Here is a 14412-nt window from a genome sequence, read left to right as displayed (position 1 = left end):
TGACCCAATTCAGGTGGATTGGGTCAATTTATCTGACAAACTCGTATGTGCCTGATGTGTAGGACCCAATGCACAATCCTGTGCCATTGGTATAACCAAGAGATTGCAAGAGATTGATCCTCCTGCACATAGGATAAATCTCGAGTCAATCAGGTGTTTTTCGCCCCCCCCCCATCCACCAAACCCATATATATATATATATATATATATATATATATATATATATATATATATATATATATATTTATATATATATATATTATATTAGTAGCTCTGCTTACATGCACCATTTTCTGATAGTAGTAGCACAACTTATATGTAACACCCACACCAGTTGCCCAAAAGAGTAGCACTGCCTATACATAATGCCCACACCAGTTGCCGACAGCAGTGGCATTGCTTATGCGTAATGCCCACGCCAGTTGCCAACAGTAGTTGTGATGCCTATACATAATGTAAACACCAATTGCCGACAGTAGTAGCAGTGCTTAAACGTAACGCCCACACCAGTTGCCGACAGTAGTAACGCTGCCTATACATATGCCCACAGCAGTTGCCAACAGCAGTAGCACTGCCTATACATATACCCACAATAGATGCCGACAGCACTAGTAGTACTGCCTGTAGATATAAGCCCACACCAGTTGTTGACACTATTATATATTTGGCAACATCTGTCACTCAAAATGTGTGAGTGTTTCTATAATGCTGAGTAGAGCCTCTGACTTCCCCCAAACACACTCATGTCACATAATGACAGAGAATTAGCCTAGTGAGCCCACAGTGCCAGACACCCTCTGCCTCCCCTTGCTGCCCGGCAAAGACACTGCTACTCCACAGCCACCAGGTGAGCGCCCCCAACCCCCGCGCGAATCACGGCACACACACACACACACCCGCGATTTGTGGCAACCCCCCGCGACCCCCTCTCCCGCAATTCGTGGCACACACACCCCCCGCGACCCCCCTCCCACCATTCGCGGCACTCCCCCCGCGACCCCCCTCCCGCCATTCGCGGACCACCCCGCAATTCACAGCACCCCCCATGACCCCCCCTCCCACAATTCACGCCACACCCTGACCGCATTTTGCGCCCCCCTCGTGCGATTCGCGGCACCCCAGCGACCCCCCCCCCCCCCTGCGATTTGCCAACCCTCGCCCCCTCCCACTATTCGCGGACCCCCCAAACCCTGCGATTCACGGCACCCCCTGTGCCACCCCCTCCTGCAATTCTCGGCCCCCCCGCGCCCCCCTCCCGCGATTCACGTCCCCCCTCCCACGATTCATGGCACCCCCTTGCACCCCCTTCCAGAGCCAGACTGTGTGTCACGGCTAGCTATTTCTATTTGTACATGGTCTCATCACATGTCAGTGGTTGGCAAGCTTTCTTCCGACAACTGTACTTTGCTATTAGCGATCTGTGTACTCTATGCATGCTATTACTGTCAGCAAAATGAGCAGGTTATATATCACCCATTCTGCACTGACTTCTGCTATCCATGCACTTCTAGAGAGATGAAGGCTAGAAAGACACACAGGACTGTAAAGGACATGGGAAGGAAGGCATTGGCTTGTGTAATAATGCAGCATTGTGGAATGCAATGGGCATGTGCATGTGCAGCCTGGGGGGGGGGGGGGGGGGGGTTGTCCAGGGCCTCCACAGACCTTAATCTGGCTCTGATGCAGCCCCTCAGGTAAAGTGTGGCGGTGGTGTCTTAGAAGTTCCACAGCTGTCACCTGCATTAAGTTCAACAAGGATGCCTGTCTCAGATCCATCCTTAATGATATGCAGACTCAGGGGTGGCCTACAGATACTGGTGCCCTAGACAGCTGCCTAATGGTAGAGCCGGCCACGGCCCATGGGATGGGTGCGCTTGCTTTTGAATGTTATTGTGAATATTACAGTACATGCACTGTGCATAAGACATGACAACACTATGGGAGATATTTACTAAAATGGGATCTCTATTTCAGATGGGATGTTGCTATGGGCAATCAATCAGATACTATCTATTATCATCTAGAAGGTGCAAAATAAATAAAATGTAGATTTTGATTGGTTGACCATAGTTGCTATGGTCAACCAATCAAAATCTACATTTTATTCTGTGAAACAGAACTCCCATCTTAGTAAATTTCCCCCTATAAATCTGCTGGCTCCATTTGCATAATAAGTGTAAAGTAGTGTGCATAAGGTGCGATTCAAGGTCATTTTCTATTCGATTTGGACAATATAGACTATATGGAATAGAATTGCACATGTACAGCAGAATTTGATGCCGATTCGATCCTGATACATGTCCCTGCGACATCGGGATCAAAAGCAGAATTCTATTTTTTCCCAATCGAAAGGAAGGCCATGCCGATGCCGGCACCCACGGGACCTGGCTGCCGTCGATATATCGTATCAATATCAACAGCCGCCAGGTTGACCAATGTGTATACACCTTAGCTGTAATGTAATACTGTTACTGTTGCTTTGTTATATGTGAAGTTTCAGGTGATCAATAAATATTTTACGTCTAAATAACAGAGAGAAATCTTCAATGATGGCATCAGAAAAAACATGTCAAATAATCTCTGAAGAAGACATGAAGAAAATGAAAGATGCTTTAAAGGATGGTGATATCACAGAAGCTGCTAAAAAGATTAAGGAAGCTCTGGAGAAAGCAGATAATGTCCCGCTGAATATAGCAATAACCGGAGAATCTGGATCTGGAAAGTCCACATTTATTAATGCCATACGTGGTCTTGGTGATGAAGATGAAGGTGCTGCAGAAACAGATGTGATCCAAGCCACAATGGTGCCAACTCCTTATCCTCACCCACAGCACAAGAATGTCAAATATTGGGATCTCCCAGGAATTGGAACTCCTGATTTTAAGGCAGATGAATATCTGGAGAAATTTGACTTTGGAAAATATGATTCCTTTATCATAATTGGAAAAGAAAGATTTACAGAAAATGATGTTCTTCTGGCAGAAGCCATCCAGTCCCAGGGAAAACTTTATTATTTTGCCCGCTCAAAAATTGATAGAGATTTGAAGGAATCCAAAGAGAGAAGACCAACATCATACAATGAAGAGAACATATTGACAAAACTTCGGGAAGACTGCAGTAAAGGGCTGAAGGGTAAAGGAGTTAAAGAAAGGCACATTTTCCTTATCTCTTCCTTTTATCCCCACATGTATGACTTTCCTAAGCTCATGGAGGCTCTAGAAGATGATCTTCCAGATATCAAGAGAGACATGTTTTCATGTTGCCTGCCCAACATCTCCTTCCAGGTGCTGGAAAAGAAAAGGAATGCTCATAAGAAACGGATATGGCTACTTTCAGCAACTTCAGCCGGAGTTGCCTTTTTGCCAGTTCCAGGTCTTTCATTTGCTTGTGACGTCCCTATCCTGATCGGAGCTTTAAAGTCATTTCTGGCAGATTTTGGTCTTACTGAGATTGCCCTTAATAAAATGGCCAAGACCTTTAACAAGGATGTCAAGGATTTGAAATCTGTAATTCAATCCCCATTCTTTAATAAAAAAATAACTAAGGAGTTAGTCATTAAACTTCTAATGTCAGGTGTACTGACAGCGGGCATGGTAGTTGAGTATTTTCTCAGTGTGTTGCCAGGGGTTGGCAGTCTGGCTGCAGGAGGTATATCATTTGGCACCACATTCTGGATGTTGAATAACTTTCTGAACGAGATTGCAGATGATGCAGTCAGAGTGCTTACCAAAGCTTTAGAGGATTTGGTTTAAATGTATACAGTGCATTATAGATACCAAATATACAGTACAATACAGTACATTTCTTTGTAGAGGTAATTTATCATCATTGAGGTCATCTATTAAAACTTACCTGCCCCTGTATCAAGTTACATTGCCAGTCATATGCCCACAGCTGGATCCCTCTGGGCAGCTTCTGGTTACTTAGCAGCCGGCTGCTGCACTACAGGCACATCTGCTATAACGGATACAGTAGCTCCGATTCTCCTTACTGATCCTGCGAGGAGGTGTGGCTATGCCGTGGAGCAGGCCAGGACAGCAGATGTAGGTCAGGACTTGCAGATCTGTTGCACAGGAAGGGAGGTAGGTATTAGATCAATTACGATTGGCCCCCTCTTGTAAGGATAAACGTATTCCTATATTTCTAGGGGTGTGCTACCACAGACAATGTTGGGAGAAGACTTTATTGAGAAAGAAAAGATTTGTCATATGGTGGTGCACCATTCATAAGAAATTTAGTCATAAAATATACCTTTAATTGGTTATGATTTAAAAAGAGCGCGAAATATGACATACAACAAAAAACATGTACACAAGTGAAAACAGTGTGATTAAAAGGCACGTGCGGGTTCAAGGAGCAACTACCTTAATCAAAAAAAAAAAAAAATATATATATATATATATATATATATATATATATATATATATCTCTATGACACCATTATGACTCTCCTTCTTATATCATAAAACAATTGTTGAGGAGGGAGGTGTTCATACAATTGGAGTTTGTGTGTGTTATATCAAAGATTGGGCAAGCCGTTTTGGTAGCTACTATGTGGTGACAATATTGGCACTAGTAGAGGCCCTAGATTAGTAACTCAGTTTATCAAGGTGCATGAGCACTGACAAGGCTTGTGAGCTGGGCTATGTTGGTACCTACAGAAATATTGTCTACACAGATATATGTGAGATTGTGTTTCCTTTCACTCACTTGTGCTACATTCAAGTATCTGTTTGTTCCATGTCGATACAATTTAGCAATCAGCTTAACATGTGTCACTCGTGAGTTGGATACAGATACAATCTATGTGGTTAGGCGTTTATTGTGATCATATAGCTGCCCTGCTGTCTGCAGACACTCCCAGCACTAGCTGGCAGCGGTACAGAGAGGGACAGCCGGCGTGCAGCAGCCCGCATATCAGCATTCATCCCCAGGTGACACCAGCAGTCTCCCTATAACCACCGTGTTACCAGCACAGCTGGCAGTGGTGCAGAGAAAAGACAGCCGGTATACAGCAGCCCGCATCACAGCACTTATCCCTAGTACAGGGAGTGACTGCAGACAGCGGGGCAGCTATATGATCACAATAAACGCCTAACCACATAGATTGTATCTGTATCCAACTCACTAGCAGGGGTGCCGAGAGAGGGGGGGAGCAGGTACAATTTACCCGGGCCCAGGCCTGTCAGGGGGGCCCCGGTCTGGACACACATTTTTTTTTATTTGGCGGCGAGTGCACTGGGTATAAGTGTGCCGAAGTCAGCTTTTCATCATCTGCATTGGGAGTGCGGATGTGGGTGGACGTGGGGGCAGAAGCATCACAGAGGTCCTTCTGCTCTCCGACTACAGGGCCTGCTGAAAGCCATCCATGTGACTTGGAGCTTACCATGGCTCAGTGACAGGAGGACACTTAGGGTAGGTAGTCCCTGTGTGCCGGTACAGAGAGAGGCCACCTCCCTCGGAGTACCACCCACTCTGCAAAATCCAGCCCACCCCACTCCCCACATTCCCATCCCAGCTGCCACCAACAGCAGCAGGTGCCAGTGTCATGTCTCCAGCCCAGCAATTCCAGACTTGATTCCCCACCCATGTCCAGGTCACTGTGTTCCAAGGTGGAAGGTGGGTGGCTGGTTGCTCTATGTCTGCTGCCTCCCTGCATGCTGCTGGGGCTGAGATCCAACTCTGGAAGTCAGCATGTAACCCCTGGCAGAGCATATACTATAACCCCTGGAAAGCATGTAACACATGGCAGGGCATGTAAGTCCATGGCAACAAGCATGTGAACCCCTGGCAGAGCATGTTACCAATGACAGTGCAGATTAATCCCATGGCAAAGAGCATGTTAACCCCTGGCAGAGAATGGTAACCCCTGGCAGAGCATGTAACTCCAGGCAGAGCATGTAAACCCATGGCAACAAGCATGTTAACCCCTGGCATCAAGCATGAAGCCCATAGCAATGAGCATTTAGGTAAGCGGAACTTACAGTATGGGGCATAAAATGGGAGGTATTATATGTAATAGACATTGGTGTGTGGCATAATTGGCGATGAGCATTTGTGAGGAATAATGTGTAATGGGCATTATGGCATGTGGTAAAATATGTAATAGGTATTACGGTGTATGGCATAATGTTTACTGCCTACTATGGTGTGTGGCATAACATGTAAAGAGCATTATGGCATGTGGTTTAATATGTAATGGGTGTGTGACATGTGTAATAGGCATTACGGTGTAAATTTTTGTCCCTGTATCCACCTTGGAAGCAGTGGTATAACAAGGGTCCGCAGAGTGTGCGGGGAGCTCCGTCCGTGGGGGCCCCACAAAATTGTTGTACCGGGGCCCAGGATTTCTCTTGGCGGCCCTGCTCACTAGTGACACCTGTTAAGCTGATTGCTAAATTGTATCGACATGGAACAAACAGATACTTGAATGTAACACAAGTGAATGAAAGGAAACACAATCTTAGTAGCTACCAAAACGGCTTGCCCAATCTTTGATATAACACACACAAACTCCAACTGTATGAACACCTCCCTCCTCAACAATTGTTTTATGATATAAGAAGGAGAGTCATAATGGTGTCATAGAGATATATATTTCGCGCTCTTTTTAAATCATAACCAATAAAAGGTATATTTTATGACTCAATTTCTTATGAATGGTGCACCACCATATGACAAATCTTTTCTTTCTCAATAAAGTCAGGGCAGCAGATGTGCCTGTAGCAGCACACTTCTTAAACTCCCTATGGCTTATGTTACTGTACAGACATGGACATGTTAAGATGCGTACACACGGGGGCGATTTTGTGCAAAACCGCTGGAAATATGGTCGCTGAGCGACCATATTGCCCGCAATGGGAGTGTGCACCGGCGATATATCGCCGGGTGCGCGTTCCCATTTTTGCCCCTGTGGTGATCGCTGGTCGCAGGAACATGCTCCTGCGACCAGCTGATTTCCACTGCCGGGCTCCCCCCGGCAGTTTCTTTTTCATCATCGAACATCTCTGGTCGCTGATGAACAGGAGAAACTGAGCAATATATTGCTCAGCCATATATGGCTGAGCAATATATCTCCCCCGTGTGTACACAGCTTTACAGTAAAACATGTCCATGTAGCTAAATGTAATGTCTAATAACCTATGTATCACAAAATAATCATAAATAAATAGACAGAGATGGTAAATAAACTAGAAAAAAAATCTATCAAATTTATTTTCTAAAAAATATAAAGGGAAAATAGGAGGAACTAACCAGCCTAAGAGGTTGGGCAGGAAGTTCCAAACTAGTATAAGCGTACGTTAATGAACAAACCCCTGCCTAAAACACAATCACCACTCACTTACTGACTACAAATAACCACACCAGAGTACATTTTTTTCACCCATTCCAAAGCCCCTTGATGGTTAAAAAAAAACGGTACTTGTGTAGTTTCACGGCGGCAGCTTACACTACGTTTGAAGCTACGTTATTAACGTAGCCCAACGGCTGCCTTACTTGTGTAGCTTCACGGCGGCAGCCTAAGCTAAGTTATCAGCGTAGCCCAATAGCTGACTTACTTGTGTAGTTTCACGGCGGCAGCCTAAGCTAAGTTATCAGCGTAGCCCAATAGCTGACTTACTTGTGTAGTTTCACGGCGGCAGCTTACGCTACGTTTGAAGCTACGTTATTAGCGTAGCCCAACGGCTGCCTTACTTGTGTAGATTCACGGCGGCAGCCTAAGCTAAGTTATCAGCGTAGCCCAACGGCTGCCTTACTTGTGTAGTTTCACGGCGGCAGCCTAAGCTAAGTTATCAGCGTAGCCCAACAGCTGCCTAGCGTTGTCAGTGTAGTGACTCCGCGGCAACCCTGCGTAGTCAGTGTAGTGTCCCCATCAGGCAGGTACTCACCGTACTGTCCCCGGGAGCTGCATCTCTGTTCCCAGCATCCCTGACTAGCCGGTGGAGAGGGGATAATGCGGGCGCCGGCAGATAGGCGCTCTATCTGTCTGAGACGCAGGAGCGTCTGATACGCTCCTGCGTCTGAGTAACTATTGCGGCAGGGTACAGCAATCCTGCTGACAGGGTTAGGAGTTCGGTAGCGCATGTGTCTCCTGCACAAAGACGGGGTGTGGACGCACGTGCGTCTCATGCACAATAAAGGAGGCATTTGCCAGTGCTCCATGTTACATACTGGCAAATGCCTCCATTTGAAACCCCACTATCCACACCAGCCCAAAGCATGGTGAGCGCCCCCACTATCCATGCTTCGGGCTCGGTGGCGAGCTGCGCTCGCCACACTTTATAAAATAAACTGCACGCCGACGTGGATAGTGGGGGTATGTAAAGGTCAGGAGGACGCGTAACGCGGTTGCTCACCACGCTTCGGGCTGGCGTGGATAATGGGGGTGTTTCAGGAACACATTCACACCTGCCATATCATACATCTGAGACAGTAATGACAACATGTGTTAACTTGTAACTGGATTTTAGTTAATAAGAAGAAGAAGAATAAAGCAACTTAACAAAGTACAATAATATCTAAATTATCAAGAAGAAAAAATAAATAAAACAGTTATTCTTCTGATTCTGCATTGACAGAAGCTGCAGTAGAAGTGGATGCAGTTGTGTCTGCATCTGTGTCATCACCTTTGTAAGCCTGTGGGAGCAGAGTTAAGGCATAAAGAATAAGCTCAAAAGCGTTTTCTGTGCCAACAGTCGTTCGTCAAATAAATAACTGTAGGTAGGAGTCCAGATTCTGGCTCGCAGTGCCTATTTGACGTTTGTTGCGCCATTTACACAATCCCCAAAGACATTCTATGTTTTGGGTGTGAATTGTAGCGGTGGTTCCCCCGTGTATGGTGGTACCCTGCCTGCTCCAGCTGCTCTGTGTTATATGCACGCCAGCAATCGGAGTATATAGTCATCCCCGGTTTGATTCTGTATTTGTCGATGGCGGCCATCAAGGTGCTGGCGTCACGTCTTTCCACAGCTGTCACGAAGCACTCACCAGTGTTTCTGGAAATGCCTACGAATAGCCACTGTTGCGGCACCATGCGTCCCACATGACTTTTCCTCTGCACAAAGAGGCTCTCGTCTACCTCAACTATTTTCCCTGGACCGCCAATGCGGCGTTGGGGCTGTGACATTAGGTCCACGGTGCAGGCCTCCTCCATAAGGTGGACCTAAGATACTGCACAGTGTTTTTTTTTTTTTTTAAATGGAGAGATGATGCTCACAAAACGTGATGCTGGTTAGTTCCTCCACCCAACAAAGCACGAAGCGTATGAGCATCATGAACGTGAGATGGCATCCACTAAACCACTGTGCGGCCAGGACGCTAACCTTTTTGCCGCAGCTTCTTATGTGGCAGCGCCACATCCGCTCCTTCACATTGAGTCAAATTGGATGACCTTTAGGAAACGTCTTGGTCTCAGGGAGAAAGTGGTGAAGCTGCAAGAAATTCACAGACTCCTCCTCTGTCTGTGGCAGGTTAAATATAGTTAATTTGTCGGCAGCCATAACTGATACAATGTACTGCTGAATGACTACGCTGGCCGTGGGAACAGTATGCTGGGTCTGACAGGGATGCTGGCTACGTTAAGTGGCCGCGGGAACACTACGCTATGCTGATTTTGACAGGGATGCTCACAGGAACAGTACGCTACTTCTGACTGAGTACGCTAACTACACTGGCCGCGGGAACACTACGCTGATTCTGACAGGGATGCTACACTGACGACGTAACTGCCACCGTGAAACTAAACAAGTACCAAAAAAACATAGTCATGTCCCTTAATGAGCCAATGGGGTTTAATCAGCAGTCAATCCAGAGGTGCGTCTGCAGTACAGCTAAAATTCAAATACAGATGTAGCGGGATTCATCTTTGCAGGGGATGGCGATGGCATCGCCATCGCCATCCCCTGCCCCCGCCGCCATCTGTGTGTCGGAAGGGGACGCGCGCGCACCTCGTGCGTCCCCTTCCGACGGTGCTGCCCTCGGTCGCCCGGTGCCCACACCGGGCGACCGCACCCCCCGCAGCCTCGCCGGGTCCCCCCAGCCCCCCTCGAGCAGGAGGCGGACAGTATTGCGTCCGCCTCGCCGCTCGGCCGCCCGGATACTGAGACGCGCGTGCGTGGGGGACGCACGCGCGTCTCAGTCAGATGGAGCCGCCGTGTTGCTGGCGGATCGCCAGCAGCATGCTGCTGGCGATTCGCCAGCAAGAATAAGGCCTGCTCCATCTGTAGGTGAGACACACCAACTACCACCCTAAAAAGGCTGAGAAGCATCACTGGCAAGGACCAATGGCGGCTCCAGAGGTTAGGCTGCAGCACAGTCCAACATTCAAAACGGGGATTCACACCAACTGCCATCCAATACAATTCCAAACACTGCTGGTTGACAGTTGGTGTGGTTCTGCTATTTGAATGTTGGACTGTGCTACAGCCCCACCTCCAGAACTGCCACTGGCTGGGACTCACTGACAGTGGGTGTGGCTCCACTAATTGAATTTTGGACTTTTCTGCAGTCTCACCTGTGTAGGAGGACAAATCTGTATCTTCAGGTTCAAAAAGACCTTCAGTTGTCCGCAAGGATCAGGAGGTGTGCAACGAAGAAGTGGGGCATGGAAATTCTATGGGCCACCTATTAGAGGTCTAGTTACACCCCCATTTATTTCTACAGTAGAACTTGAATATAATTAAGTGTATGTCTGTGCCTGCTCCTTATATATTTTGTATATACACCTGATTACTGTTATCTGTAGATGAAGGACTAGCAGTACCTTAGCAGTACTAGAATCTCCCGTAATTCATGTGGGGGTCGAGCCTTTAACCATGCGTCCTCGACTATATGGAGCTCACTTCCCCGCACAGTTTGAGAGGCCCCACTCTATTATCCTTCAAAAACAGACTCAAGACTTTCCTGTTTAATCAAGCATTTCCCTAATTCCCTTAAGTATTGTTTATGAAAAGCTTTTCTCTACTTAATTGTTCCTGTACTGTATTACATTCAATCTGTTAAGCGCCTTGAGCCCTATTAGAGAAAGAGCGCTACATAAATAAAATTATTATTATTATTATTATTACTATTTTACAAATCGTTATATTATACTTCTATTATCAGCAGCCTTTTTTTCACTTTGTTCTTCTAACCAAAGTGCTTTTTTCTCACAGAAATGTATAAGATTTAGGAGGCTATTTAATCTAGGATCACGGCTGTTGATCCCTGCCGACAGCCGTGATCCTGTCCCGCTTGCGGTCAGCCCGACAGCTGAACGACAGGCGGGATTCAATGTCCCGCCTGCCGATTGGCGCAAAAGGGACATGGCTGTAAAAACGGCTGTGCATTGTCGATCTGCGGCCGGGATCATGACAATCCAGGGCCGTTATCGGCAAAACGGGCCCAACAGCTTCTAAAGTTAGGCCCGTTCTGCCGTGATCCCGTTTCATTGCTGTCGCTAAAGACAGCATTGAATATGGAGCCACTGCTATTTCCCCCATCGGAAATAGCAGCAACACATTGAATACCCCCCTAAACATAGCAGCAATACTGGTGATCCAACATTACTGCCAGTAAGAGGCAAGATTGAAAGAAAATGATGGTGCGCTACACCTCTTGCAGTGACTTGCTTACGTCATATGGCATATACCTGTAGATGCTAGGTCTATGAGGACATAACTGTATGTAACATATTGTCATACAGTATATTCAGTTGCTGCAATATGCTAATATATACTTAATGATAAGAATGTGTGTATTTTTTATGCAATCATCTCAATGGATACTACAATACTTACAATAAATATATAAAGCATGTTTTTGTTTCTTACTCTTAATTACAGTAGTTTCCAGAAAGCAACATTCATACTATGATAATACACACAAGCAAGTTCAGCTGTAGACAAGTGATGCAACAAACTTTAACGAAATATGGAAACATAACCACACATTACTGAAATGAGTGAGGTTTGATGCATTTAATTTGCAGACATATAAAGGTTACTAAATCGGTATACTGTAAATTGAATTTAACACTGTCAGTTCTGCATCTCAGAAGAAGCAGTATATTATACCTATAAAAAAAAAAAATTATATATATATATATATATATATATATATATATATATATATATATATATATATATATATATATATATATTCCAGTCCCAAAGCCCAGCACTCGGCAGTCTTGGCAAATAAATTAAAATCATCAAAGCAATATTCAAAAGTTTTTCCTGATGACACGTTATGATTAAATACTCGAAACAATGAATATCGTTATAATGATTTGAATTTATTTGCCAAGGCCGCCGAATGCCAGGCTATCGGATTGGACTGAGTATATTTTCCCTGAGCACCACGGTATTTCACAGATGCTAGGGAGTGCCGGCTATTTGAATTCTGTTATTAATATACTAGCTGACACTCCCGGCATTGCCCGGGAAAATCTTGGGGTTTTTTTATTTCCAAAATTGCTGGAAAATGTCATCTTATGCTGTGCCAAAGACCTAAGATTGTAATTTGTTAAAGCCTCCACCATAATGTTAGATGTGTTTGCATTGATACTCAATGACAGCAATGAAATCAGGTGTGATGTTGTTGTTTGAAACACACCGCTCCTGATTTGATAGCTTGTGTGTGTGTTGATTAATTCCACATCCACTCCTGAGATTTTGCACCTATGACATACCCTCCAACATCTGAGGGTCAGAAATCGGTACAAAATCAGAAAGGGGTGTGGCCACTGGAAAGGGGGCATGGCCACATCTCCATTTCTATACTTTCAATGGTACAGTTTCTAGGGTATGTAATTACAGGAGTTGAGTGCGTGGAGACCGGGGTGGGCGTTACTTACCGCAACAACATTAATTGTAAAAAATCACCACTCCCTGCTCCTGCCACAGAGTTGTTGCAGCAGTCTCTGATGTCTGGAGATCTGTAAAGCACATGCACTGGGTGCAGTGCCAGATTAAGGTCTAAATGGGCCTGGAGCTGAAAACTATGAAAGGCCTATTATGCGCAATAATAGGGGTTGTGGCCAGCACCTAATAATGTGGGGGGCGTGACCAGTGTTCTGTTTGGGTGGTCTGCTCATGGGTGTGTCTCTATTTGTGTAAATACTTTCAATTAATTATATATGCCTGGAAAAAGCAGGGGGCTGGCACAGGAAAAATGCAGGGAGATATATTGGCGGGTGCCCTCCAAAGGTGCACCCGCAGGATGCCGATGTCCTAAGATACTTGCGGCGTGAGGCGTCATTCCAGTCGTAAAAAAAATACTGAAAGCCAAAACTTGGTAGACAACATTTCATGTCACCTAAGTTTACCACACAAATCATGCAACACAATTGTAACCCCCTTATACTGTACTTGCCTCTTACACATTATGCCAAATGGAATGAGCCAAAATTCACACCGACTGAGCCAAAATTCACATTTTGCCACATTGATTGAGCCAAAATACACACTATACCAAAAAGATTGAGCAATAATGCACAATATGCATCATAAACAGGGGCATTGCGCGCCAAAGGTGCACATTAAAAATGTACACCATAATGTCCATTACATGTTCAGCCACACCATAATGTCCATTACATATTATGCCAAACACCATAATGCCTATTAAAAATTATGCTACATAAGTGCTGCATACCTACATGCTCATTGCCAGGGGTTCCATGCTCGTTGCCATGTGGGATTACATGCTCATTGCCAAGGGGGAATACATGCTCGCGGTAACTGGGGGACAGATGCCGCCGGGCAGAAATGACATTCACTGACAGCCGGGCAGAGAGCAGGGGGCTGCCCGGCTTTATTCAGAGCACTGCAGGTCCCGGCTATTTGAAATAATACCCCTTTCACACCAGAAAATGCAGGGACTTACCCGGGAATATGGTCCCAGGATCATGCAGGGACATTCCCGGGCTGGCCCCTTTTACACCAGCCTAGTCCCTGCATTTTCCTGCTATTTCTTTGGAACTAACTGACCCATTTACATGTCGAATTCAAATGATTTTGGTCCGTGAAACTGGGCCGTTTGGTTCCAGAGAAATCTCTCCTCAAACAACATGAACAGCCATGAAATTACATTTCAGAAATTTAAAAAATCGGTTTACCCACTTCACAATATCTCTAGAACCTATAAACCTATATGGACCAGCCTGGTATCAGATTGAAGGCCCAGCGATTTGAGTTCGACTGAGATCAACCTCGAGCTTCTGTGATGCTGGAGGGGGAACTGGCAGCCGTTGGAACCGGGTAAGGGTCAGAACTAGCTAGTCCCATGTTATCCTATAGGGGAAAATGTTCCAGCATTGCCTGGCGTTATCTCCGGCACAGTTGACTCAGACAAATACAGATTGAAAAGGTCTGTAAAAAACCCAGCCAACTTCCCCGCACAAACCCTAAGAACCCTGGAATACCATCAGGT

At 45.7% G+C, this 14412-nt stretch overlaps 1 protein-coding gene across 1 annotated transcript; it reads left to right on the top strand.

Annotated features, from left to right (window-relative positions):
- Positions 1–2547: 2547 nt before the first annotated feature.
- Positions 2548–4043, top strand: LOC146041781 (interferon-inducible GTPase 5-like). The gene has a single exon (XM_083161678.1). The coding sequence runs from the start codon at positions 2550–2552 to the stop codon at positions 3750–3752; it is 1203 nt and encodes a 400-aa protein (XP_083017804.1). The 5' UTR covers positions 2548–2549; the 3' UTR covers positions 3753–4043.
- The last annotated feature ends 10369 nt before the right edge of the window (positions 4044–14412 follow it).

The sequence above is a fragment of the Crinia signifera genome, chromosome 19 (genome assembly GCF_055691185.1).
Source record: "Crinia signifera chromosome 19, ASM5569118v1, whole genome shotgun sequence".
In the NCBI taxonomy this organism is placed as follows: Eukaryota; Metazoa; Chordata; class Amphibia; order Anura; family Myobatrachidae; genus Crinia; species Crinia signifera.
Note: the sequence above shows the minus strand (reverse complement) of the source record. Positions and strands in the feature narration are given on the sequence as shown.

Bases quoted from the DNA above. Each gene is read 5' to 3' on its own strand.
- LOC146041781 (XM_083161678.1), top strand. From the start codon at position 2,550: ATGGCATCAGAAAAAACATGTCAAATAATCTCTGAAGAAGACATGAAG.